The 27,288-nt window shown below is 49.4% G+C and overlaps 1 protein-coding gene across 3 annotated transcripts; it reads left to right on the top strand.

The window, feature by feature from the left end:
* On the top strand, window positions 1–26,881 carry arhgap46a (Rho GTPase activating protein 46a). 3 transcript variants are annotated; one of them, XM_037490118.2, is made up of 10 exons: window positions 1–326; window positions 9,538–10,038; window positions 17,137–18,580; window positions 20,391–21,057; window positions 21,261–21,353; window positions 23,247–23,320; window positions 23,620–23,819; window positions 24,444–24,535; window positions 24,772–24,941; window positions 25,597–26,881. In XM_037490118.2, the coding sequence occupies exons 1-10, from the start codon at window positions 313–315 to the stop codon at window positions 25,789–25,791; spliced, it is 3,450 nt and encodes a 1,149-aa protein (XP_037346015.1). In that variant the 5' UTR covers window positions 1–312; the 3' UTR covers window positions 25,792–26,881. The 3 variants fall into 3 exon arrangements, with proteins under 3 accessions (XP_037346015.1, XP_037346016.1, XP_037346017.1); XM_037490119.2 differs by having other exon boundaries at window positions 20,391–21,033; XM_037490120.2 differs by lacking the exons at window positions 1–326; window positions 9,538–10,038 and adding an exon at window positions 16,037–16,267.
* The last annotated feature ends 407 nt before the right edge of the window (window positions 26,882–27,288 follow it).

Consider the following 27,288-nt stretch of genomic DNA (forward strand, 5'->3'; position numbering starts at 1 on the left):
AACAGTTATAATACAAAATATGACAACGGACTTTTAGAGAAAGATGAGATATTTTTCTAGTCCCGTGACTAAACAAGATATCGCTGCTTTGCTGCTCTCCCCACCGGGCTACCCGAGGGGGGCGGGGGTCACTCCATCCCAGCCTATGACCAACGCGCAAAGGCGGAGACTCCACATCGGATCCACCGCCGGAGGAGCGTCCCGGACTCACAGCGTACGCTCCGTGTGCCGCGTAACTTTACCCTCATCCCGACGCCGGCTAGACCACCGCTTCCCCCGTTTGTTTACGCCTTGTTTACGATGTGAAGGAAAATGGCCGGTACAAGGTAGGTCCACCCGCTCTTTTAATGTCAAAGTGATACCGTTTTTTTAAGTGGGGAAAGTGAGCTAAAGCTAAAGCTCTGCCGCCTCGCTATCAGCCCGCCGAGAACAGGACCACGTTACTGACATTGTTTCAGCGCGCGCGTGCGTGCGTGTGTGTAATGTAATGCTAAATAGTTGAGAAAATGAAATAATAGATCGATAATCTCAAACTGCGATGGTTAATTTACTTTTGACTCGTGTGTCGGTCCCGGAGAGCTGAACGTAACTTTATCGCTAACGCTTCGTTTTAGCTCGCGAGCATCTAACGTTGGAAGTTGGCTCGGGAAACCACGAGAGACGTTTGACACTTTTAAGTAAACTTCTCCTACTCCCATTTAGTATTTCCATCAAAGCCACACTATGTGTAGCCGGAGGGAGGCCGGGGGGGATTGTTCTTTATTCTCTTTCTCCCCCCCCCCCCAATCCCATGTCTTTGCTGTGGTTAAAGAGACCAAGAACCCAGACGGGAGGCAAATGTCCCACAAGCCCATTTGTTGCCCCCATTTTTAGTGGTGCAAGTTAACTGGGGCTCTCTCAGCCGGTTTGATCTCCACATGTTGAAGTCCTCCAGCATCTGCTTTTACTGCGTTAAAACTGTCACGCTTTCATCGGTTTTCCGAGGGGCAGATGGTTTGCTTTAAAAGATTCTAGCCCTGCTTGTCTATTTAAAGCTGCTGAGGACAGGCTACTTTTCAAAGTGTCCTTTAACCGCTTTTCAGTCCTGCTCCTGGTGTATAGTTTAGACCCAACTTGCTGGCTCCACATAAAGTTTTGAGTATCTTTGATGTCCCAAGATTCCTCCACATGCTTGTACCACCTCCTGTTTAATGGTATGCCGTGGGTATTTTTGGACAATCGACCTGTCCGGACAGGTGTTATTCATGTAGGTAGCCTGCAGCGGTTAGTTTGGCACACCGGGCCGAACTGGACTTCCTGGGTGCAGCCGGGTTTGACATCTGTCTGCCAGCTCAGGTGCTTACGAGGAAGCCGAGCTGTTGCTTTATGCAGACGTTTGAATTTCTCTTTATCTGTCCGGCACTACTTCACAGACGGGGCCTTCCCGGGACAGGACAATGGTCCATTGGCAGTGGCTCCCTCCTTAAAACATTTCCTCCATTTATCTTGGCTTGTCAATGCGAGGGGGCAGGCATTACAATAGGACGCTGTCCGAATGTTTGCCCCGGTGGGTCACAAAAGTAGACGGACAACAAGCGGAGCGTTGCCCTAAAGACGAGCTGAATCCGACCTCTGTCTTTTGACAGGGACGAGGCAGGATGTCCGTCCTACAGAGGCTTTGACAATGGACAGGTTTGTTTGCCTGTTGATGGGGTTTTGAAACGCGTTGTTGTGTGCTGCGACATAACAATAATATAACTATTATTATTGCCAAAATATGTTAGACATACAAGGAATTTGACATGGCGGTTGGTGCATAACATCGGACAGACAGTAAGACAATGGGACAATGGACAACAACATTTGAGAAAAAAAGCTTCAAATCATTTTTCTATCCCCTTTTTCTGTACTAAAATTTGAGTCAGGTGCCATCGCTTTAAACTCTTCACACATACTTTTCATCGGATGTTATGTTTCTCCATTGCGCTTCATTGATTTGGTTAAACACATTCAATAGCACCTGTAATTTCCCCGTTTCATTCAACTCCTCTGTAGAGATTGAAGCCTGGTTTTACTGCTTACACCTGGTGCTAATAGTGCTGATCATCACTCACTGGCATTACCGGGGATAATAACTCGTGGGATGGTCACACAAACAGATCTACTGTAAGGACGGATGAGTAATCTGCTCCCAAAGCATTCTATGTAATTATAGTGAACTGTCAGTGCAAAGCTAAATTAAGCTTGACACACATTTCAAAACCACATAAGTCAACATACACAGTTGGAACGGACAATGATAAAAATCAAATTTTGTCTCCTCATATGCAGTGTCACAGTTGTTAGGATATATTTGTCTTTCCCTACACCCTTGATCCCCCTGATATTGCCTCCTAAATCATAATCCACCCTGGCGCCCCCCCCGGGGCCCGTACAGCCCCAGCGTTAACATCTTCACCAGGCTGCTCTGTGCTCTAAAGCACCGTCTGCACCTTCACTTCTTCTGGAGGACAATCCGGACGTGTCTTTCCTGTGTGGCTCCTCAGCCGGGCATTCGGCTCTGGGATTAGACTCTGAAGTTACAAACTGCTACTGGTGGCACACAGCCAGGTCGGATACTAACAGTAAATGTTGTTCTGGCCGGCGGGCCGAATGTGTCTTCATGGTTTGTGTATGACCCCCGAACGATCTGACAAGATAGCGTTTGGACAATGAAAGCTTGGGGAGGGGGTTATTAAGCACAATTACATCCTAATCGGTTCATTCATTTCCCTTGTTTGGACAAGTGGCCCCATTGTTACGGCTTCGACAGCTGGTGTCCCGGACAGAAAGATCCCGTCCTCAGACTCTCCTGCACATGTTTGCTCTCGTCCAGAGTCCAGAGATATGACCCGAAAAGTCCCCCCTGTGCAACCAAAAAAAAGGGGGAGGATTTAAGGCAAGGACTGAGACTCCTGTTTGGTCAGTCTCACCCCTAAAGAAAACAACGGCATTTATTGACCCCTGTTGCTGAGTGGTCGCTCAGATAGACTGCGACTGTTCAGGAGAGCAGTAAAAAAATAAAAAAAAAATAAAGGAGGGGGGGTGTCGAGAGTTCCCAGCATTTTCTGCTGAAAGCTGCAGCATTTGTCGGAGAAGGGGAGGGCGGCAGGACAATACGCTCCATACAGAAATTACAGAGCGCTGTTTCTCTGCGGGCCAGTTAGTAGGCGGATCACCGCGCCGGGATATGAAGTAACATTGGAGGCCGCCAACACTAAAGCACTCTGCCGGAATCCGGGGACCATGTAGGCAATGTTATCTCACATCGCATGAAAAATCGGTTTGGGGAATTTTGGCATCTACGGGGAATTAGTTCACAGAGGCCGTGTAAAATCGCTAGTTGGAGGGCAGCATGGGAAATGGCGAGCTTCTCTGAAGGTGGCTCAACGACCTTGTGAGGTCCAGGCTGATGGCTGCCAACAAAGAAGGGGAAACAGTCTCTAGTTGTGGATTATGGCAGCTGTTAAAGCAGGTCACCCCAGACCCTTGCATACATGCCCCAAGCTCCTCCCCCTCCCACTCTCATTGGTTGAGTCCGTCTCTTTTCCCCCCCCCATCACTGTTTGGAGGCACCACAGAGAGTTCTCGTTGAATGAGGTCTGCCTGTTGATCTGACAAAAGTCAGCATTGTCCGGATCGATCACAGACTTCAGAATACGACGTGTTGCACAGGCTTTGAAATGCATATGGACGTGACATTTCTGTCAACTAGATAACCCTTCTATCCTGTCTATTCCTAGCAAGCCTACGGATTCATTAATGACAAGAAACTGTTGACGAATGCGGGCTAAAAGGGCAAAACTATCTGGGGCAATCTGACGTTTGGATTCGAACAGTGTGTTAATGTCAACTTTGACCTTCCGAGTCCGTCTTGCTAAAGACAGAGTATTGACAGAAAAGATTCAAGATCTACCTGTTGTACAGTTTGTATATGCCCAAAATATTGCACACAGACCAAACTGGATTGTCTGGTTTCTGCGAGGGGGGGGGGGGTTTCCTCGCAGTGTGCAGTCACTTTGACTCACAACTCACAACACATCGTGCTGTTCTCAGTCGATTCTAGATACTACAAGTCAGAAGAGAATCCTTTGGAAGTATATTTACTCATCATCACTGAGACATTGTGGACGGGGGGTTATTAGATCCGACTTAACAGAAATGGGCAGAAAGGCGTGGTTTCCCTCGACGATGTAGAAGCTGCGCTTTATCTCCCGCCCCCTTACTACTGCAGCAGGAGGCCAATGCGTCCATGATGCAACACTTTCCTTTCATACCATGGGAGAGTACACCGTTTGTTCAAAACTGTCACACCCAGTGTACGCAGCTTGTGAGCGTCCATTCCCTGCAGGCCTTTTGGAGGACAATCCGGTAAAGGAGAGCGCTCTGGATACTCCCCCCTCCCGCGCCTCTCCCTTGGTTTTTTCTTTCTCCTCCCATGATGGCCTTAATAATGTGTTTTACCTCTCCTTCCCTCCTCGGCAATCAGCAGCCTGTGCTCGGTTCTCCAGAGGTCCGCTCTACCGCGCCTCTCATGTCTTGCCGTGAAAGACGACCCCCTGAACTTGTTCGCCAATGTCGCCAGTGAGGAATGGACACTGACAACTGCTGCTGAAAGGGGAGGAGAAAAGCCGGGAAGCTCGTTCCCATTTATCTGGTTCCTAAAAATGAGTTTAAATGTCCACTACTATTCTAATCACATTACAATGCACCAAGAAACTTCCATGCAACCTCTTTGTGATGACTCAGTTTTGGCACAGGTCCTAAATATATCAGCAGGTTTTCAAGGTCTCACCCATCATCCCCAGGCGTTATCTGTTGGTTTCTCTTTTTCAAGCCCCTTTGATCGCCTGTACTCCTCAGAGCTTGCACAGAAGAGGGATAAACATAGAGTGGTCTAAAGCTGTAAAGCTGTACAAAGTCTGACCGGGGTGTGGGTCAGGGATCGAGCACCCAGCATTCTGCCCCGGAGCTCTAGCTTTAATTAAGCTCTGATTAAGAACAAGACACACATACACACAGTGACCAAGAATCCCTGTCCTACCCGACCGTTGACCCCTGTGACACTGCTGGAACGAGAGGTGTGAAACGAAAGGCCCAAAGAATGTGTGTGCGACAGGTGCAGGGTTTTTTTTTCTATCATGTGCACACTCCCCCTGATAGTGGGCGGGTCTTTAGTAACCTGTCCTGCACAGAGACGACCTACATGTCACGTCACCACAGAAACATTTGGTTCCAGGAATCAAACGCCTTTTTCAAGTTCTGCTCCTGATGAGGACAAGATTAGCCTCCATCAAACGCCGTTTGTGTCATCGCTGTCCAGTGGAAACGCAGCGGCCCGGGCTGACCGATCACAAGTGGTCCACTCTCACTTTGTCTCTTGTCTTTCACTGCCTGGATTGTGATGAACAATCCAGGCAGTGATGGTGCTGCTGCCAAGCCCTCCGTGGTCGTCCTCTGTCCCCAGCTCTTGTTTTAAAATATTTAGATAAGCAAGGTTGCCTAGCAGCCGCGCTGAATAGACTTTGCACATGATTTATACATAATCAAACAGAAGTCGGCTGAAGGCTTGTTCCTTATTATATAGAGTTGCAGGCCGCTGCTTGCCCCCGACAGAGCAATTTATCTCTTGTTTCTCGTCGTTGCAATTCTAGGTGAGTTTAAATTCTTTCCCCTTCACTGAGAAATGACTTAATTCAAGGCCAGTATCTGTAAGGAGTAAGGATGCTTGACGTCTCTAAATAGCACATGGGTTCATTGTTGCTGCGCCTGCTGAACAGAGTTCTAAGTTTCCCAAGTGAATGACGGGCCTTGTGTGAGAAGCCGGCCTGCCTCGGCCCACAAGGGCCGGTCACAAGCAACAGCTCAGAATAGTGTGTTGTTGGTTAAAGGTTAGAGGTTGCTTTACGACGGCCCTTATTGCTAAATGGGAGCTTATCAGGCTGACCAGATTTGTCCATCAACTTACTTGCGTGTGTGTGTGTGTGTATTTTTATATCAATTATACAGAAAAATTACTGAATCACAGAGCTGCATTTCAGCTATAGATTATCTCCTGAAACACAGTTCAAAACTCTATTCTACTCATAAGAAAAGAGAGATCTTTTTCTCTCTACTTTGACAAAATCAACAACCATGCTGCTATTTGAGTTTGTTTGAAATGCAAAGCCGGTCAACGACACAAGGCATCTCGCTGCCCTCTTTCTACTGAGCGTATTGTCCAGTCCTGTTTTCCACCACTGGGAGAAAGGCCATTTAGACTTTGGCTTTGAACAATGGGGCAGATTCCATGAGCTATAGTCTGTTGTTTCCCTCACTCTGGGAAACGGCTCTCAGTTAGTTATTTTTGGAGCTTACTGTAAATTGTTTTGTTTCTTTCTTCAGAGGGAGACCTTTGGCACATTGGGAATGGGAGTAACGAACTAGGTGATTAAGAAGGTGTGCTGTTTTGTGCATGTCTGCGTGTGTGTGCATGTGGCAGGTCTGTTTGTGGAGATCTTTCATTTTCTTTTTTTACACTTTGAAGCTGAAGCATCCTCATTGACCCAAGTGGGAGACAAAGCCGCTGCACGCCATGGGAGAGTGTGTTATTACACACAAGAGCAAAGAGGACATAGTATTCCATACTAGATTTACAAAGCTGTGCTAGAATTGTTCCCAGGTTAACAATAAACTCCCTGAGAACAATGTAGGTTAGCTGAAAAATGGGTGTGAATTCCTTTAACTATAAGTTTAAGCTAATGACAATAACCTGTGAAATCCTACTCCTCAACTGAAGGCAATCACGCTCTGTTGTAGCACCACGAAAACCCCTGTAGTGGTCGAAAAACACTGTAAGTCTGCTTCAATTAAACTGAGTGTCCCCAGACGTGAATCAGCTGCCTCAGTTGCGTGTGTGTGTGTGTGTGTGTATGTGTAATAAGTTAATATTAGTTAAATATAAAACATTCTTGCTGGAGTTGTGCTTTGCTGAGCTTCGGCAAACTGCATTCCAAACCATTTATGAACATCAGAAGCACGTGGCGGGCTGCCTCAGTTATTTGAAGTCTTCCTTTCTGTGCCCGGGGAGTTGCCTAAAGCTGAGCAGTAGTTCATTTGCACAGTGAACACAGTCAGCGACCTCTCAGCAGACACAACTAGCGTGGTCTCTGTCCACCGCACACTAGTGAGAGGAATGTGTGTAGTCAAGATGGAGATTATTCCACTTTTCATTTTCTCAGCCGTGGTACATCCTGCAGAGGACAAGCCGCTCTGTCAGGCAAAACCATGTGACGGACATCACTCCTGTTGTTTGACTACTCCCCCAAAAGGGATGTTCCAGGAATTCACGTACAGCCCACCGGCCTGTCTTCCTGCTTATCTGGTCGTGTCAACAGAGCCCAGCCGGCTCGCTCTCTGCTGTTTATTTACCCAGAGGGAACGGCCCCCATGCAGCCGGGACGCCCCATGCTGCTCAACCCCTCAGCCATGGCCTCCACAGGTGACCCCCTTAAACCCTGGTTTCCAGCCGGGACATTTTTTGGGGGGGGACATACAGCCTCGGCTCTGTGTCACCTCGAGTTCATTTTTTCAGGTTTTGGTTCGTCTGTATGCCGATACGAGCGCTGCATTTGCAGAGAGACGTGCTGACAAACGCAGATGTGCACAACTAGGAAGGCAGCTTGGAGAGATTGGTTCCTCCGGGTGAGAAGGCCTCCTTTTTGAAAGCTGGGAGCAGTGAAAGGATGCAGGCTGTGGTATGTGTGGGGTGGTATTGACTGTTTGGCCCCTGCTTTGAATGGCCAATTATTTGCGAGGCTTCCTTCCCGTGAAGTATTGCGAATCTAATCGGTCTGTAAACTTCTGATGGCCGGGGCTCATTGTCCTCCCTCTGTGAACACTATTCTGCTGCATTGAAAAGACCCGTGCAACACAAATTCAACACACATTTTTTTTGACACTATAACAATTTGTTTGTTCAAAATACAGAATGAACCCACCCTTCGTATAGGAGTCCAGTCCAGTAGGGTCAGGGCTGCATGCTCTGTGTGAAGGCTTGGACCAGATGGCTTCCCAGCATAGAGCACATGGGACACATGGGAAGACAGCATGTCAAAAGCTCCCATATCCTCTCCATGTTCACCTGACTGTTAAATCAGTCTATGGAGAGGCCGGTACTATAGATCGACACTTTAAGAGCAAGTGGGTCAAAGTCACTCTTTACGCTTAACAAAAGACAACAGCTGTCGAACCCAGCGAGTTGTCGTCACGGCGACGACATTGTAACCCTGGCCGACCTGGCTGGCGCTCCCTCTCTCGTTTCCATTCCGGAGCCCTGGCTTGCACCCGCCAGGATTTGATTGTGCAGGCACGTGAGAAACCAACGTGGGTAAACGTGGTGGACATGCTGGGCACTCTTATCCATGCCAAGCTTTCGCGGCCCGTCTCTGATCATCACAGGTAGCCCGGACAGCGGGCTCCCTGTCCCAAGCAACCGTGACAGGGAGAAGAAAGGGCTTCTCTGTACTCAGGAGGCTGGGAAAGTATATCCAAAACCTATGTCGGATTGTTGTGACTTTAATTCCTACCTCAAAGATGCTGGGTAGGATCCTTAAGAGAAATGACATAACCTTGCCAGAACCCTCAAGTAGTATGAGAGAGAGTAATCAGCGTGGTAATTTCTATTTGGAGTCCTTTCTCCTGCTCTGATCTCAACGTCTACTGTGTCTGAGACCTGGGCGAGGACTCTCGTTGGCTGCTGGTAGTCTTCCTGTTCCCACATGGATTTGCTGGCACAGTTGAGGCCTGCATCAGGGAACTAGATCAAAGGAAACAAATGGAGCCCGCTGAAGAGTAGCATGACCTGGATGACAGCATTCCTCACTTATTTTTCAGGACGCCTGTATTGACCTTGATTTTATGTAGGTAGCTACAGCACGTGCCTGTTATATGGGGCACTATCATTCAATTGCAGGCTGCCACACACACTTTTGTTTTACACAGCGTCCTAATATTTCGCTGAAGTTCATGCTCTAGTTGCATATAATACTTCTCCCCCCTTTCTGCATATCTACTTTCCTGCTAACTGGGTTGTTTCAATCTATCTCTTTTTTGGAACATGGGCCATCTCTTATTTGGTCTGTGTGTGCTTGTTATGGTGCGCTGGCCGTTGTCACTTTGTTTGCAGTTAAGCTTGAGGGTTTTTCTGTTGCGTTAGTGGCCATCTTTGGCCCCTGCTGACTCCATGCCTGGTGTCTCGCTGAGTCCGTCCACCTGTCCCCTTATTTAGGAAAACACACCATCACCCCCGGCAGCGTTTTTGCCTACCAAAGAGATTACGCATACTAACGTGCAGAAGGATGCGCGTAGGTGACAAAAACATTGAGACTCTCTCCATATGGCCGTTGTCGGGCCCCTCAGTCTGTCGCACAGTGTGAGTTGTTTACTGCTTGTTCGAGCTGGTTGGTACAACACAACACAGCAGCCAGTCATCCAGTTAGTGTCTCTGTTAATACTTTTGCCTTGTTTCTTCTCATTCAGCTCTGACTGGGTGGAGATCCTGGAGCCCCGCTCCCGCGAGCGCATGTATGTGAACTTGACCACCGGCGAGTGTGGCTGGGACCCCCCCTCAGGCGTTCCTGTCCGCCAGGCAGACGGAAACCAGTGGTGGGAGCTCTTCGACTCCCAAAGCGGCCGCTTCTACTACTACAACTCCACCGGGCGCCGCACGGTCTGGCACCGACCCCAGGGGGCCGACATAGTGCCCCTCTCCCAGCTGCAGGCCATGAGACGTCGCGGTGAGGCCAAGCGGTCCGGGGACCGCCCCCCCCACGGCAGCGTCGGCACCGCGGGCAGCGTCGGCAGCGCCGGCAGCCAGGGGCGCTTCACGCCTCAGCCCGAGCGGGACAGAGACTGCCCCGGGGCTCCGGAGCCCGGCGATGAGGCTAGTGAGCCCGAGCTGGACCCGGCAGTAGACAGCAGATCGCAGGGGGACGGGAGCAGTGCCGAGAACAGCACGGACGGCAGCAAAGACCAGCAGAGGTAGGAGTGGTCGGACCCGGCGGTAGCCTCTACAGCAAAGCTGGGAAAGGAGGTCGTGCTTGATAGCGGGTAGAGTTGCGGGCAGAAACGTTTAGGAATGGTGATAGTGATCACAACATGTGGCATAGTGAGCCATAATGACTTTCAAATGCTTCTGCAGAGAGAATTCTTAGGATTATTTTGACTTTAGACCACTCAGACACCTTTTTTAAATTTCCGTTCTCCGTACCATCGCCTGTGAACCGTGCTCAGCCGTTTCAGCAAATTGTTGCCAAATGGGGAGACCGGTCAGATATACTGCTCAGCAAGACATTTGTACCCCCCCTGCCCCGTCCTTTCCTCTCCCAACGCTAGGGTTACTGGTGCAGAACCGCTCATCACAGTAAGTCATTCAGAGAGCCCATCATGTGCTTGGCAGTGAGGCCCCGTCCAAACCACCGTCACTTCCCGCGGAGCCAGATTCCAGACATGCCACTTCTGTTTCCCCTGGCACGGGGCCGCACCAAGACCGTCTCAGTGCCCTCCTCTGTGCCCCCCACCAGCCCTGCTCCGCATCGCTCATTTATTTTTCCGAAAGCAAATCGAGGGCCCCGGGCCGTTAAAGGACCGAAACGCCTCTGATGGGCGAGAGGGAGCTTAAAGAGGCATGTGAGAGAGAGTGAGAGAGAGAGAGTGTGTTGTCCGCATGCAGAACCGCTACATTCCAGCTGTGCATAAACAAGGCGAACCCTGCTGCTTTACAGAGGCTCCCTCATGGCAACTTTGGCTCTCCGGTTCCTCTCCGCTCTCCTTGTCTCCCTCAACTTGGCCCTCAGGAGGTCCCTCTTCTGACCCCTCAGATCCTTTGGGATTATGTTTAGATCGAGGGGGAGTGTGTGGGACTAATTGGTCAGCCACAGCTGTTGAATGACACTGTGTGTGTGTGTGTGTGTGTGTGTGTGTGTGTCCACCGCCCCCTCCTCCCCGGCCCCCCGTAGGGTCCCACTTTGCCCCAATTTGATTCAACCCCTCCCAGAGCCTTTTACGTGCTCCCTTAAAACAATGGCCAGCTGTGTTCCTCAGGGGAGGGGTCTTTAGCACACAGAGGCTTGATACCCTATAGCCATTTGGCCCCTCCATATGCTCACCATCTCTTAGCAGGTAATTAGAGCCCAGCCCAAAATGCACAGAGACGGTGGAATGCGACGGCTCCAAATGGAGGAAAACAAGCGTGCTTGTTTTCCTCCATTTGGATAATGACAAGGACGCAGGGGTACGAGCTGGGGAGAGTTTGGAGTTAGAAGTAGTCGCAGCGGTTTTGCTAATTGTTCTGTCCCACCCATAACACGGGAGTGTTGGGGGGTTTTCATGGTGAATATCCCCTTCCTATTGTCTTTTTATCATGCCACTGCCGCTCATAACTCTCGTTCCATAGTTATGCCGTTGTCAGCGTTTTACAGTTCCTTTGTGTTGTGTTTGAACGTCTGAGCTTTTTAGACATGTCGTCACGCGTTCTTTTATTCTTCCTTTTTTTTGGACTCTAAATGCTATTCACTTATGTCCTTTTGTGAAAAACAACGCTGTCCTTTGTGGAGATGGGACAATCCCAGTTCTTCCAACGGCAGTTTCCCTTTTGTTTTGGTCTATTAATAAATAAATCTGTCCATTGCAGATAGACGAGTTTCCACACAACACAGCCTCAGTGTTATTCTCAGCTTCCTGTCTCTCCCTGTCTTTGTTAATCTCTTTGCATTTGACTGTGGTCATCATTATAGAAGGACACTTTTGGAGGCCTTGAGGGCCAAATCTGTTACTCATTCCCCGAGTCTTATCACGCGTCCTGGGAATCTCTGGGTACTTTGACCCTGCGTGGTCTCCGTGGTGCAAACCTGTCAGACACATGTGTTTCTGGGCACAGGAAACTGAGGCAAACTCTCTTTCCATGCCTGTGTGTTATCATCGCGCAGATAACGTCTGTGTGGGATTTCACCGTAGACGGTGCGAGTTCTTCGCCGTGTGCAGGCTCCTCTCCACTGAGCTTTCTAACTACAGGGGGCCCGCTGAGTTTGAGTGGATGTTAAAGGTTTGCTGAGGACACATGACTGGTGTCAAGACAACCCAGAAGTGACTCGAGGTGGTTCACAACAGGGTCACACCACCCTTTTGTCTTATGGGCCGGCCTGGGGACGTATAAAGAACTAAAAGGAACAAAGGTTCCTACTTAAACCCAGTCCACCCCCCTCCCCCCTACGGTCAACAGAGATCCTCTCAGCAGCATGCCTAGGTATGCTGAATGGAGAAGAACACCAAATAACTTGTGTTCCCTCTCATTTACCCCGTAATCACACAGCACCAGCATTCAACCTCAGCGCACATTGGACCCTGACAACTTGCTTTTCCTGATTGACTGGCTTTCTGTAGCTTTTAAAAATATTACTGCTTTATGTGCTCTTACTTAAAGAGGGGAAAAGTTGGCTTTAATTGTCATAAATGTGTTAAACGTTTAGTGTGGTTTTAGTCGGACTAGACCCAAAAGGGTCTGATGAAACTGTTGTCAGAAATGAAAAAAAAAATCTTTTTTTCTATCTTTTTAGGGCAAGTTTTTTTCTTTTTCATTAAACTTTTATAAGAAGCCCCCCCCTCGTGCACTGTGGCTGGGAGTCATGTCGGAGATATCACCCGTGGGTTTATTTAGGAAAAAGGGGGCGTATGGGGGAGTTGAAGTTTGTCAGGTTGTTAATGAGTCACACATTGCCTGCCTGTTAACTCCAAAAGTACACGCCTCGACTGATTTTCATCTCCCGCCGCAAAATCTTTACGCACGCTGTGAATACGAGTTCCCGGTGTGGTACGCTCCATCAGACCTTTCCAGGTGGTGTTTTAAGTCTCCCTATATTTAATTTTCCTTTGCAGCAAAAAAATGTTTCACAGGATGTGCCTGCGCACTTCGGTCACTGTTTTCAGAGATGGCCCAGTTTTATGACCTCTGTATCCAAACCAAAGAAATGCAGCTTTTACAGTCAACTTCTCAGTCCGCTGCTGTGGTGAGGTGCCATATCTCTGTGTTCCCATGGAGAACTAGTGACACCACATGTGAGGGGGGCCTCACTTCTCAGGCCAGGTCAGCTGACTCGCTACATGCCGACATGGTATTCCTCAAGGTGCTGCTTCCAGGGTGTCCGCTCGCATTTTGGTGTTGTTAATTATTGTTGCATATCTTGTAGTTTTTTTTTTTAACGCTCTTTTGTATCCCTGATCACATCTTTGACACATGGGACTGTTGCGCGTGCTGTCCAGTTGTATTTGTGTCATCCAAATGGCGTGTTCCCTTCCCTAGGACTTCAGGTGCACTTTGACCTTTCCAGAGGCGGAGTCCCTCTGGAATTCAGTGGGGTTTGTTCTCATCCTGTCCCTTCTTAGTGGCTGTCCTGTGGCCCAGCCCAGTTCAGTCTGGCTGTGGGAGCCACAGACACGCACAACTGGTAGACATCTTGGCTCATAGGAAGGAGGTGCATCAGTTCAGCTGTTGCGGGACAGCTGGCTCACTGGAGGGGCCCCAACAGGAAGCAGCGGGGCACATTGGAGCCCTAAATGTAATTTCTTTCTCCTGCTTGATATTTTTATGATACACTTAAGTAAGAACGAAATGTGCGTCTGGCAAATTGAATTCAACGTTGCCCTCAGCAAATCATCTTTTGTCTTTCCAGTTTCCTTCCTCTACTGGATTCCAGTGATCCCATTGGTTTGTGCTCGGAGGTGTTTGTGCAGCAGAGGCTTGGCCTGTGCGACCCCATTTCCTCTTCCCGTCCTGTTAATAATAACCCCTGTTTTTCAGACCCCTCCATTCCCAAGGGGTGTAAGAACTTCCAAAGCCCTATCCCTCTCCGCCAAAGTGACTCAGCTGATGGCTTTTTCAACTTCAGTTATTCCAGGCAGGAACGTAAGAAGAGACCGAACATCTGCTGACAGCAAGGTCCCCACAGTATATTTAGTTGGTCATTGAGACGCCCCGACCGCGGCAATATTAGAAACAGTGACCAAGGTATCTGGGACTGTTTGTGGGTGTGAGACACCAGAGCTGCTGAGACTAATAGAGATTTGCTGACTGTTAAATTGATTTGCCGCCCCAGAGGCCAATCCGATTACCCCGTTGGTTTCCTAAGGGCCTCTTAACTTCATTTCATTTCAGTTTTTGCCATCTTCTAAAAGCTCTCGCATGCTAGCTTCAGGCTCTGAATTAAGGGCGGTTCGTGCATGCATGATAGGTTCGTGCATGTGTGTCGTGTTTCTAATCACGTGCGCTTGAGCGGTTTGGAATGAAGTTCATCTCTGATTTTTCAGAAAAATCGGATGAGGAATTAACACTCCCAGCGATAATGATCATGTTTCCTTTCAACCCCTGTGACGAATTGGTGTCCATGACACCCACCTTCAGCTAACATTCACAGGCGTGCTACTGGCAGGCAACACACACCACCCTTGCTAAACAACTTTTCCTGTGGGTTGAATAAAGTCCAGGGCATTGCAGTGTTACGTAAGAGCCTTTCTGTTTCTCTGCCCCATCCTCACTCGCATTCTGTTGCCGTTGTTGTCGGAGGTGTCTCCATGACGATGGCCAAGCCATGCATTGTGTGAGGCTCCCCGCACTGCCACAGAGCCCCCCCACCCCCCGGATGAGCCCTGAGGAATGCCATTTTTCCCGCTCGTTCCCTCGCTGCACTCTCCCACGACTAATCCCCACCCCTTCTCATTTACACATGCTCACACCCTTCCTTTCTTGTCTCCCTGGCTCTGTTGTCCTCCCCCCCCCCTCTGCTAACCCCCACCAATTGTCTCCCGGCTGTCTGCCTGTTGCGGTTTTCTCACCATTGTGCTGTCCTTGTCCCTCTTTCGGTTCAGGGTTTGTAATCACACTTCATTTGGTTGACCTGGTGTTTACTGATATGCGAGTGTTGTTCTAGTAGTGTAATGGGATTAGAGACGTTTGGTAAGAGACTGAAGACACTGTAAAGCCTTACTAGTTGGATTTGGCTCCAGGTCCACTTTCCGCAAAGGCCAGCCAACATAATTTGCACATGCTAGACTTTGCTGGACAATGGTCGGCAGACTGAAACTTTTTGTAAATCTGTTCATAAGCTCCCTATGACACTTCCGCCTTGGGAGCTGTGTGTGAACAGCACATGCAGCATTTCCTGTTTGCGTTGGATACAGGGAAGCCCTCTCCACGACCCTCCAGAGGGCTTCCTCCGACAGGAAGTAGTGGTCCCTTCTATCTCGGGGTCAGTCCTCATAACGTACATCACCCACCCACCAGGAACACGGGAAGAAAGATTCAGTCGGCCATGACATGGGCCCCAGATTGTTCGACGTGTGATCAACAAGGTTTGATTTGTTGTTGGTGGTCCGCTTGGCCGTCCAATCAAAAGCAACGCCTTGGTTTTTCAAGTGTGAGCCGCTCTTGCCGTAGCAAACCGGCGTGAAACGCTCGGATGTTCAGGTGGGAATGATTTTGGAGCATTTGAATCACCTCCTTCCGCTTGAGAGTGAGAAAGCATACACTGCTTCAAAGAGTACAAACATTGGCTTCTCATGTTTACCCCCGCCCCCCCCCCTTCTAAACACAGTGTAACCACTCACACTTGCTCGTAACTACTAAATAGTGGTGGTTTGGGGTGAATCCTGTCCGTCAGAAGTTTCCAGTTGTTCACACGTGTGTGTGTGTGTGTGTGGGGGGGGGCGTGGATGTGGTGGCCTGGAGCGTTCACAGCGTAGCGTAGCTCACGGCAGGCCTGGTGCTGTGCCAGGTGGCTGAGATCCAGCTGTTTCTAGGTCCTGACTGGATGCGGACTGCGTGGGACCATTGGGAGATGGGGTGGCTGTTTATATTCAAACCGCTGAGAGGGGTGTGACTCACTCTATAGACGGGGGCCGACACAGAGCGAGCATGACGAGCTGCAGCTAGGAGGACTGGAGGAAGTTTACCCTTGGCTAGAGGACCTCTGGGGAATTGTTTTTAGCATTGTTCCAGAGAGATGTAGTGAGGGGAGGGGGGGTTACTCCGCCTCTTCCTCCCTCCCTCTGAGTCCTCTTTCTGCCGTTACAGCTCGACTCTCTGCTAAGAACTCTTTCCTCTGGCTTGACGCTGATCCGTATTTTTGTTTGGATTCACAAAGGACAGAAGGGGATCCGCTTAGATCTAATTAATTACCCCAGTGGATGTTAAGAAGCGGGTTGGAGGGAGGGCAGGAAGGTAAGTCTCCTTTGGCTGCCCTCGAACGCATTAAGACTACCTGTTGGACCTTTTGACTAATAGGGGAAGTCTACCGAGCCTCAGCTGCGTCATGGCATCATGGCACAGGCCAGCGGGCCATTCTTAGACACACTTCTTGGTTTTTGATCAGGAACAAGAAAGAAAAAAAGAGGGGGGGGTTGGGGAGTGATTATGATAAGACAGGCGAGTGCAGGGCAGCCGAGCAGAGCAGCGTGACCGGACTGATGGCAGATTGTTTTACGTTCCTGGGATTAGCAGTGGGCCGCTAGGTTCGCCCAGCCACTCAACCAAAAGGAGACAAATTAACCTTTGGACCCGAGCGAAGAGACTCTCAGCTGTGAACTACTGCACTTCTGACTTCCCCAAGATCGACCTCTTTTCATGTGGCTTTTACTCATGTGGGCTTGCTATCCGAAAGTTAAATCCAATGGCAGGCTGATTGAACCGTTACTTCAGAGACTTCGTTTTCTCACCCATGTATGTGCTCCAGATCCAGTCCCACATGCTGGGGCTGAGTTTCACGGAGGTGTATTCTATATATTTATGCACAACACACACTGTAGTCATTGTTTTGAATTTGACACGGCGGTTTTGACTGCCAGACTAAAAATTGAGTTGTTTGGAGAGGAATTTGTGGATTGCTGCGCATTTTCTCACACTGTCAGATTTAGATTGGTCTGATAGTGAATGGCTTAATGCCTGTACATGAGTGGATGGTATAACGCTGCTTACATGGCACTGCCTGTTGACTTTCTTTTGCTTATTTCGACTATTTATATTATGTATATATTCCTTTGTTTTCCCTGATGTCAAATCTCATTCTGCTGGTGTTTTCTCTCTATTTTTAGGGACGCCTCTCAAAGGTGGCAGCCTGCCCCTGGTTCTAAGGCGGCCATGTTGGTGAAGGTGAACAGCATGAGTCGTAGCCAGCCCATCCCAGCTTCCCAGCAGCAGCAGCAGCACCTCCAGCACAGTGCCCACGGCAAACCCAACACCTTCACCCTGCACCCGAACACCATCAAGCCCCAGGGGGGGCTCTCAAACTCTCCTCAGGGATATAAAACGGCCCCTTCTGGCAAAACGGCCGCCGACGCACGTCAGGCCCACCACCTGAGAAAAGCCAGCAATGGCAGCTTCTGTTTGGTGACATCGGAGGGCAGCCATCCCAGCCCACTCCTGCACAGGTCTCAGACCAGCACACCGTGCCCCGTCTCCCCCCATTATGGTTGCACTACCCCAATCTACGACGAGCCAGTTTCCGAGTGTCCCATATACGATGAACCCCCGACGGACATGGAGGTGGAGGGGGCGCACCTCTACAATTCACATCCTCTGTCTCGCCTGACACCTACCCACAGCCTCCAAAAACCCAGACAACTCCAGCCCCCCGCTTCTTCTCATCCAGGGTCCAGACACAGGAGGAACCCGTCCGCCTCTGACTACAGCCCAGCTGGTCTGGAGTGCATCAAGCACATGATCAACGTGGACCCTAAACAGGGGCTGCTGTCCGGCTCTCCTGTGCCCGCGCGCACCCCTTCCCCCACCTCCAGGCAGGACCCTGTCCTGGCGCAGCCACATCCTCAGCCCCATCCCCAGGCCCACTCTTTGCCCCAAGCCCGGGGCTCTCTGTTGAAAGACAGAGAGCCCGGGACCCCGGGCCCAAGTACACTGGACAAGAAGCAGAACTGGCGGGTCCTTGAGGCCACCGTCCAACGCGCCATGGATGCACGACACAGCAGGCAAAGCAGCCAGGCCTCGCAGGACCTCCAGTCCTCGACCCCCCAGGCCACGGCAAACTATCAAGACTCTGGTTACTCCACCGGTCCCTCTCCGAGTCTGAGAAGGAAGACCCGCAGGAGGGTGGGAGCCGGCGGTGGGGCAGGAGGCAGGCCGGGGTCGGTGGGCAGCAGCGGGGAGCTGAGCGCCCTCAACGAGAGGCTCATGGCCGAGATGAGGGAGGTGGTGAGTCGCTCTAACACCATGAGGGAGGTGAGAGCCGGGCTGGACCCGGAGATCGGGGAGAGGGTTGTTGCAGCCCGGACGCGCTCCCCTGCCGACTCGCTAAGGTGGTACGGAGGAGGGGGGTCGGCCAGCAGGTCTGCTTCGCGGGAGGAGCTCCCTGGGGCTTCCCGGTCACTCAGTAGGGCAGGTAACCACGGCAACCCTGCGCTGACGCCCCTGGAGATGCCAGGGAGGCAGAAGAGGACCTATGAAAAGGTGGACACCTTGGAGATGAGTGTGAACAGCCAAGTCAGCCTGTCATCTCCAGAGACCCCAGGGCCGCCCTCACAGGTATGTGTGTGTGTGCGTGCGTGTGTGTGTGTGTGTCGCATACGGCAAAAAACGCTGTAGCTAATCCAATTATGATACTTTCCTGTCAGATTCTAAGCTTGACTGTGTTATTATGGGATATATTTTGACACTGCGGTGCACTGAAACACAAAGAGTGACATGGAGGCTCATAAAAGAGGCACATGATTTAAAGACAGAAAAACGATTTATTTAAGTGGAGTCCGTTTCAAAATCTACTACTTTTAATCATGAATCTCCAAATCCCCCTCTTGCAACAAAGCCACACCCATACCGCCACATTACATTGTTGTTGTTTCAACTACAGCGATGAATGTCTGGTTCCACAGGCAGCCTCGGAATGAATGCGGAAGGCCTAACCCGTCTCTTTTAAAGAAAACACGGGGCACATTTTGTGCTTAATGCCTTTTTTGCGTTCCAATCTTGAGTCTGTAAATGTCCCCAGGACATTGGGCGGTGCTGGGCACACTGCTGACTGTCATGGCAACCATCCCAGCATTACCTGTCATCCTCTTTCCACCGTCCATCTGCCTTACACGGCAGGTACCGTATCCTCGCACAGTTCTCGGGGCTCGGGGCATCAGGGGCCCATGCCAGACCAGAGAGATTCAGGACATGGCTTCCCTCGGTCAGGAAGGAGGGCCGCTGCGGCCCATATGGCCCCGGCTTGGCCGTTAGATGATGATGAGGAGGGGGAGGAGGAGGAGGAGGCGGGCTGGTACCACCGTAGCTTAAGCATGGCAAACAACAGCCAAGGAGCACTGAGCGGGCCCCCTAAGACTGTCCTGGAATGTTCCTCAGACCTGCTGTTATATCACACACACACTCCCAGATTATGACTAGCTATGTATGAGCGGCTCTCTATTTCCATATTTGAACATTCTGTTCCTGCTGAACGACCTTTTGAACTGGCCCACTGAAACTGTCCATTTCCAAAAAGAAACATGAATTATTCATCATTCGAACGCTGTGAGTGTTTTCCAGTTTGAATGCTATGCTTCAGTTCATACTATGAATGAAGGTTAATTCTGGGCTTTCGCATCTGGAAGCAATCTCAAACAGTGTAATTTACCAAAAAAAGAAGTTTACGTTCCCGTTGTACAGTTAAACATGGGCTTTGTTGCATTTGATCTTCTTGAGTTTACAACTCGTTTCTTGTTTTTCTTAAAAAAGAGGTAAAGACACAACCTCACTTCTGCCCCATTTCATTGAGAAACCAAAATGTAAAGTCCAGCTTGTCTGGCGTTTATGCGCTCCATAATACATCAGGGGCTCATTGAAAAAGAGTTTTATGTCCCATTTGTAAACTGGAACTGCGGAGCATATATCGGGTTACAAGCTTTCTCTATTAAGGGAGTTTGATGGTGCTCCTTACAGGCTTAAACTCCACCACAGGTATGCCAGGGAGCCGTAGAACTAAGCTTCTGCTTTCTGGGGGGAAGGGGTGTGTGTGTGTGTGTGTGTGTGTGTGTGTGTGCGTGGGTACGGGTAAAGACAGCGAAGCCATGAGCTGGTCACCTGCTCCTGAAGCTGCGGTTCTTGCGGATTACAGGGAGAGATTTTTTTTTTTTTTGGCATCAGCAAATTAATGTGTTGCTCCCGCAACAAATCCCCCAAACCTCACCACTGCAGAGCTCGGTCGGTGGAAGGCAGTCTTACACTGTGAAGACACACACACACACACACACACACCCGACACAGAATTTGTACCCCTGCCGTACTCTTGCCTCACCCCCCTCTTCTCGTACCTTCTCACCATCTCATGTCCACCTCTTGTCCCCCCCTCCAACAGGAGGGCACCCTTGAACTGCAGGCTCAGCTGGAGAGCAGGAAGAAAGGCATGACGGACGGGCGCACCGCTTCCCTGGGTCCTCACCGGCCCGCCACCCACGACACCAGTGAGGGGGGCGACGGGGCGGGCAGCAGAACGAGGGGATCCTCCTACCAGCTCTGCTACGCCACCCTGCGGCAGCCCCCGCCTCCCGACACGGGCATGGAGGACTGGGCCAGCAAGCACCTCAACATGCACACGCAGGGCCTGTTCCGCCGGCGCGTCTCCATCGCCAACATGCTGTCGTGGAACCGCGGGTCCATCAAGAAGCCCATGCTGGTCACCAGCAACCGGGCCGTCAGGAAGGAGGCCTGCGAGATGTTCAAGCTGGTGCAGGCCTACATGGGGGACCGGCCGTCGCGCCTGGACCGCCGCCACTGCGCCCTCCTCATCGTCACCAAGTGCTGGGACATGCCAGGGCTGCGGGACGAGCTGTACGTGCAGCTGGTGAGGCAGACCACGGGAAACGCCACCCCCGAGAGCCTGGCGGCGGGCTGGGAGCTGATGGCGGTCAGCATGGCGTTCTTCGCCCCCTCTCCCAAGTTCCGCTGCTACCTGGAGGGTTACATCCAGAGACACACGGAGCCCGCGAGCGACAACAAATGTGAGTCTCAGACTGAGCAACACGGTGGGTCCACTTTCTTTCTTCCGTACTTCCCTGCATTTTGCTTACGCAGGACTGAGAGATTCACTTTCAAATTTCATTCACATTTCAGTTCCACTCTCCGCTTTGCTTCATGTTTCGACTCATCTGTTGTGATCCTGAGAGGAAGCCCGGGTACCTTTTTTGGAAACAGCGTTTGTCTAACTGTCTTATCTTCTGTTTCACAGTGACTCAGTTCATATTGGAGCAGCAGGAACTGAAGCTGAAGAAGAATTCAAAGTCCAGAAAGAAGAGGAAACAGAATACGGATGTGGAAGAAGGTAAATCGTTTGTCCTCTGTTACAAAGTACAACTGAAAGAACAGCGGATCCCATTTTTACAAGTTCATATGTTTGACAGAGGCTGGACTAACTCCCGAAGATGTTTTTCTACTTTCTTCAAAAACTGTCCATAGTGTAAAGCCGTGTAAGCCATTACAAGTCTACGGTGTTGCTCCCTGTAGAGTGACCAATCTTGAGTGCAATGGAAAATTGGAGTTTGCCCGGATGAGCACATGCTGATGTACTTGCGACCCTATGAATGGGTTTAACAGAAAGTTGGCCTGAAATAAAAAAAAGCCATATGTAGGATGAGAATTTGAGAGAGTGTTCTCTCTGCACACAATAGACCACACTGTGAGTCATCGCAGTGGCCTCTCTCTGGCCACACGCGTGGCCCACACCCACTTAAAAGGATACCTACTCATCGGCCTCTGCCCTCATTAGAGCGGCGCGGAGTCACCAGAGAGAAGCCCAATCATCTCACAGCAGACACAACGGCCTCGCACATTGTACCCCAGTGATTCAGACTGACTCAGAGGCCAGAGAGAGCCCACCGAATGTTTTCTGATTAATTCTAAAGGTCTTTGGGGGAAAGGAATCTTGCTGAAAGTGAGCAAGGATGAAAAAAAAAAAGTGCAAAATAAAAACTCAGCATAACGAGAGCTGCTGTTTGCTTGCTGGTTTGAGGAGCTGGGACGCATACATTGTATTTGACATGAGCAATGAGCAATGAGTCACATGTGCAATCTCTGGGCCTCTTTTTCAGGACAGACCGGGTCCTGGAATGGAAAAGGACTCCTTTTGGGCTTGGGGCCCGGGAAATGTGTTTTATTGTTGACTCGTCACATAAACAGTCCCCAGGATGAGACTACAGTGGTCTCGTCGACATCCTTTAATGGCTCTGTGCTTCTGTTGGTGGAGCGCACGTGCAGACAGGTGTCGGGGTGTCCTCAGTTCAGTACGGTACACTCAAGCTCCTAATGAACTCCCAGTTCTCCTGGGCTTTGGTTGCCTGGTTGTTGTTGTTGTTGTTGTTGTTGTTGTTTTCATGCCATGGAACCCATGGATTTTAAAAATACCCCACCGGTGTGGTTTAAACTCTTTCTCACCGGAGCAAGAGATCTAGTTTGACATAATTATAGTCCGATTCGGCCAGATTGGACTGGGAGTCACCTGTTTGCCATAAATCTTGAGCTGTAGATTAAACATGATGGTGGAAAGTATTTGTTACCTTTTTGGGGGGAAAAAAAACCTCATCTGAGGGGGTTTCCAACTGGTTCTGGTAACTGCTGTGGTGGAGTCTGGGACCTGGAATCAGGGTGACCCACCCTGACCCAACAATCAGGGTTTTCTGTTAGCTTCCCAGTTGCTCGAGAGCTAGAAGTGTACAGCGTCTCTTAACCCTTTCAGGAAAGCGGGCAGGTCCCACAAAGGACATCCCAAGTGCTAAAAGCACATTGCTCCTCTCCCGAAATGGATCCGGATCCTGTAGTAGCTACAAAGGGCAGGTAGCAGACAGGCGGCCTCTGTGCTCATCATTGTCTTTGGAGCGCTTCATGTCTCTGTAGGCTGATGAATCACCTGGAGGTTAGATGTGCAGGCCGGATCTTGTCTCTGCTGCTTTTGTTCAGCAGCAGTAGTAAATCTTCCCTCAGCCTGACAGTTTAGCCGAGCCTGCTCTAATCCCCATATGCCAGAGTGCCACCGTCAACATGCCTCTCCAGTTACCACCGCCTGCCTGTCTCTCATACGCCACGTTACATTGGTGGGAAGAAAATAAACCAGCGATTTTCATGTTTGTGGGAAAGAATTTCAAACATTTATTTGTGTGTGACTCTCAGTCCGGAAGAAATACTCGGTCTCAGTCTTTCCCTCTCCTCTGTCGCCCTACAGGTCTGCCTATCAGCACATATGCCAAGTTCTGCTATCGGAAGCTGCAGAAGGTGGCGATCACCGGAGGCAAAAAGGTGAGTCAAAAAAAAGGATAAAGAAGGGGGAGTAAAATGCGAACCCTTCACATGGTAAAAAATAAGAAGGGACACATCAGATTGAGAAGCGCGATTTGGCACGTGAGTCACCCGAGGTACCGCCACAGAGACGCATAATTACAGGCCCGCTGACACAGTCACAGGTAGAGACATAAACACAAAGCCCGTCATAGTGGTAGCAGCTGGATACCCAGGCATGACCAGTATCATACTCCTTGACACACACACACACACACACACACAGGTACTAAATCTCTCTCCTTTCCTCACCGCTCCAGGGTCTTCGTAAGCCCACCTTGGAGGAGATCGACCACAGCAGGCGGGCCATCGTCACTCCCTCCCTGTTCGGCAGCTCTTTGGAGGAGGTGATGGAGAGGCAGAGCGAGCTCTTCCCCGACAGGAAGTTGCCCTGGGTGCAGGTTCAGCTTTCCCAGTACGTCCTGGCCCTCGGCGGGGCTCAGACGGAGGGCATCTTCAGGTGAGGCGGACCTTAACTCGGACTTGGACGCCTCGACATGAGCAAAGTGAAAGAGGAGGAGTCCCTGCAAATACAGCGGGCAGAGAGGGGGGGCGGGGGGTGTCTTTCTGTACTGTATGTGCTTTTCTGTGTGCATAAACAAGTGTGCGTGTGGTCTCCTGTATCACCGTATTTCCGAGTGTGTACAGTACACACAGCGGACAGCCGAACAAACACAGCCCGGCTTTGCTCCCAGAGACCAGTGCTGTTGAATTTGATACTTCCTAATGTGTGTTTACGTTGCTGCTTAAGATGACAAGCACGTGGGAATTATGCAGCAGTGAGTTTGTGAAGTCTTTTTTTTTTTTTTTTTTTCTCCGGCAAATGTCACATCTTGACTTGTTTTGGAAAAGTGTCCCCTCTTTCGCCAAGGGTGCCAGATTCGGATCTCCCTGAGAATCTGTTTTCTATTTGCTCCAAAGAGGTACTACAAACAAAGAACAGAGCGCTTTCAGCCACTGGGCCGCATTTGAAGCCAATTGGGTGAACACGAGTAAGGGATTGGCCACAGGGCTTGCACTGCGTGTGGAGGTTGAGGTCCCTCTTGTGGCCACTGAAGGTAACTGTTTGGGTTCCTTTTTTCAGAGTGCCTGGGGACATTGATGAAGTGAACGCCCTGAAGCTCCAGGTAGACCAGTGGAGAATCCCCGAGAATCTCTCCGATCCTAACGTTCCTGGTGAGGGCGCATGGATTCGAATATCATGACAACAATATCAAAATGTGCTCCGGTCTGCCTTTCTACTGCTTTCAGTAAACTGTTCAAATATATATATATGAATTTTTTTTTTTTTTTAAAGTAGAATATTGAGATCAAAAGGCAGAATTAAAAAAAGAAAAATCCCTTGGATCAATATGGCTTGTGTTTACGATGCACGTTGACACCAATACTAAGCGTACCTCTGTCTCGTTCAGCCTCTCTGATGAAGCTGTGGTATCGAGAGCTGGAGGAACCTCTCATCCCCATGAACTTCTACAAGCAGTGTGTCAGCAACTGTGACGACCCAGTGGCGGCCATCGCTGTGGTTCAGTCTTTGCCTGAGCTCAACCGACTGGTGCTCTGCTACTTCATCCACTTCCTGCAGGTAACCAGCATGTTGATAAACAATTCCCCCCACCCAGGTGTCAATACACACACACACACACTTATTTGTATATTAATATATTATATGTTTTATTTGGCCCTAAAAGCAAGGAAATTACTGCCAATGGCGACAACAATAATAAGATTACAGGAACTAAATTGAATAAACAAATTGACTTTCCAATGGTTTTAGTTAAATAGAAACCTTTTATAGACCCTCCAGCTTGCTTTCTGTTGTCTTTCGAACCGAACAGTTACAAAAAGCACGCTTTATTTTCACCGCTCGCGACTTTCGCAAACCGGTGAAGTAACGGCAGGGAGCCCACGACGATGTTTGTTTATTACACACTTCCATCTGCGTAGATTGTTGTAAACGACATTACATTACATGTCATTTAGCTGACGCTTATATCCAAAGCGACTTAAGTGCATTTCAACCGTAATCAACATTAATATTTTACTGCGTTAATGTATTACTAAAATGTCTTATATATATATATTAAAACCAAACCTCCCTTCAAAATGTTAAACCAATTAAAGAGGATATATTTAAGCTCTGGTTGAGTGACTCATCTGTTGTTCGCTGCAGGTCAAGGGTCGGCCTGTACACTCGGCCTCGCTCTCTCTGACTCTCCTTGTGTCCTGGTTATCTCCAGGTCTTCGCTCAGCCATCCAACGTGGCTATAACCAAGATGGACGTGAACAACCTGGCCATGGTGATGGCGCCCAACTGCCTGCGGTGCCAATCGGACGACCCGCGGATCATCTTCGAGAACACGCGCAAGGAGATGTCCTTCCTGAGAATGCTAATCGTTCACCTGGAGACGGGCTTCATCGAAGGGGTGGTGTAGGCACCTTCGGGTGACGAATCGACGTCTTCGGTTCTACATTTAGAGTCATGCGCAAACACTGTTTCGGTTTAGACCACACTGGAAACTCTCCCGCTGACGTATTGAACACAAGCGGCGTGAAAGCAGCTCGGACTTTGGACCCCTTGTTGTCACATGACCCATCTGCTTCGGTTTCACTATGCTTATATGATACGGAAATCAACAGTGAAGTCTCTCCCTTGTGCGTGAGAAAGACAGACATAGCTTTTCCTAACCATGCACAGAGAAATTTAAAATATAAAAGTAAAAGAACGTAATGGTGTCTTATTAGCTTGCCTGTTCTGTTTTGAGTAGCTGTACTGATGGCTGGTGACCTCTTATTTCATTTCACGAGGCACAGAAAGCCACAGCCACTCAGAGTACAGAGCCTTCATTTCAAAGCGCAGCACTGGAAAGATGTGCCTAAAAGCTCTTTGTAACAGATGGCCGCCATTTCCTCGGAAAATGGTCTTGGAAGTGCTTTGATTTTACAACGCTAACCACTCGGTGAGGCCAGGCGAGAGTGTTGTAACACAGTTTATGTCATAACAATGTGGGAGGTTGATAATACGGATAAAACTAATCTATATAAAAAGAAAAATCTTTCTATTTGATTTGCGTTCTCTTTTGTTTGTGGTGTTTGGCTCAGGTCTTCTAATAAAACGGGTGTTGTTGGGTGTGATGACTGTACGTGGCCTCCCTCACGGAGTGAACATTTCGATAATCCCCCGCAAACCCCTCTGCAAGAAATGGAGTATCGTTCAACCTTCAAGCACTATGAGAATGTAGATTAAGCCTTGTGTGTCCTGTCTGTGTAAATAAGGTATCTGTGTAAATAGTATAACTCTTCTGAAGTGTGTTCTAATGATCCAGGTTAAGGGTGAAGTTAAACGTTGTAAAGAGCAACAAAGTAATTTTGTAATTAACTGTTCATTTCTCTGCTGTAACGGCCCGCCTTTGGAACTTAGGACAGATTCAAACCACTCTCCAGGCGTGTGTGTGTGTGTGTGTGTGTGCAAGCCTTGTTAAAATATGGAACGACTGTCCATGAATAAAGATTTGTTCAATTGTCGATTGGATGCCTTGTGTTTTTATGGTGGCATGTTTGCTTTCATTTCCACAGTGAATTGCAGTTTGGAGAGAAGGGAAACTTTTTAATTTGACTTCTTTGGAATTTATTCAGAATCACAATTTCTGCATTTCCTGAAAATGTTCAAGTGTGGGGGGAGGGAAATATTACACTCCCTTAAGACCTCAGTAGACAGTTACATCATTATTAAATAAATGGAGTATTCATTTTAAAAAATCAAGATATTTTAAAGCTGAGGCAGGGACCTTTTTTATTCCTCAATACACCAGATGTTTGCAGAGAGGCCTGTTTTGTACCTCCTAAAGAAGGCAGTGTCAGGTCAGTTTGAGATGCACGCCGTCCACAAGGTTTAAAAGTATATTTATCCAAACTCATGAAAGTCTTATTAC

The sequence above is a fragment of the Pungitius pungitius genome, chromosome 8 (assembly GCF_949316345.1).
Source record: "Pungitius pungitius chromosome 8, fPunPun2.1, whole genome shotgun sequence".
Lineage (NCBI taxonomy): Eukaryota > Metazoa > Chordata > Actinopteri > Perciformes > Gasterosteidae > Pungitius > Pungitius pungitius.